The sequence below is a fragment of the Mus caroli genome, chromosome 10 (assembly GCF_900094665.2).
Source record: "Mus caroli chromosome 10, CAROLI_EIJ_v1.1, whole genome shotgun sequence".
Lineage (NCBI taxonomy): Eukaryota > Metazoa > Chordata > Mammalia > Rodentia > Muridae > Mus > Mus caroli.
Genome location: NC_034579.1, coordinates 50,882,404 through 50,882,840, shown reverse-complemented (window position 1 = coordinate 50,882,840; position 437 = coordinate 50,882,404). Strand labels below are relative to the sequence as shown.

The 437-nt window shown below is 34.3% G+C and overlaps 1 protein-coding gene across 1 annotated transcript in view; it reads left to right on the top strand.

The window, feature by feature from the left end:
- The window catches only part of LOC110302680 (probable 28S rRNA (cytosine-C(5))-methyltransferase), a 2,342-nt gene extending 2,194 nt beyond the window's left edge, over positions 1 to 148 (top strand). The window contains 1 exon segment of the mRNA XM_021173468.1: positions 108 to 148. Within this exon segment, the coding sequence (XP_021029127.1) occupies positions 108 to 148 (41 nt within the window).
- Positions 149 to 437: the final 289 nt, after the last annotated feature.

Here is a 437-nt window from a genome sequence, read left to right as displayed (position 1 = left end):
GCCACCACCAGCAAAAAGGAGGAAATCAATGACAAAGGGCAGCAGCCAGCCTCTGTCTTAAATAGACTTGGAAACTCGTTGACATTGTCTCTGGGTTGAACTTTTAGATCCTGATGCAAGGCTGGCCTCCCCCTGTGCATACAAATGAAATTTAATACACATATTACCACTCCTAAAAAAAAAAAAAAGAAAAGGGAGATGAAACTCAGTATACACATGTATGAAATTGTCAAATATTAATTAAAAATACAAATGCTAATTTTATACTAAAAAGCAAACAATGACCTTATATTCTGAATAAATATGGTGCAATTTCTGGATAGAAATATTTGTTTTCCTAGAAAATTACTGAATCTGGCTAAACTGAGAAGTATATCTGATGAGGATAGAATATACAGCTGGATTCTGGAAGTTTATTGACGTCAAACCATTCATCA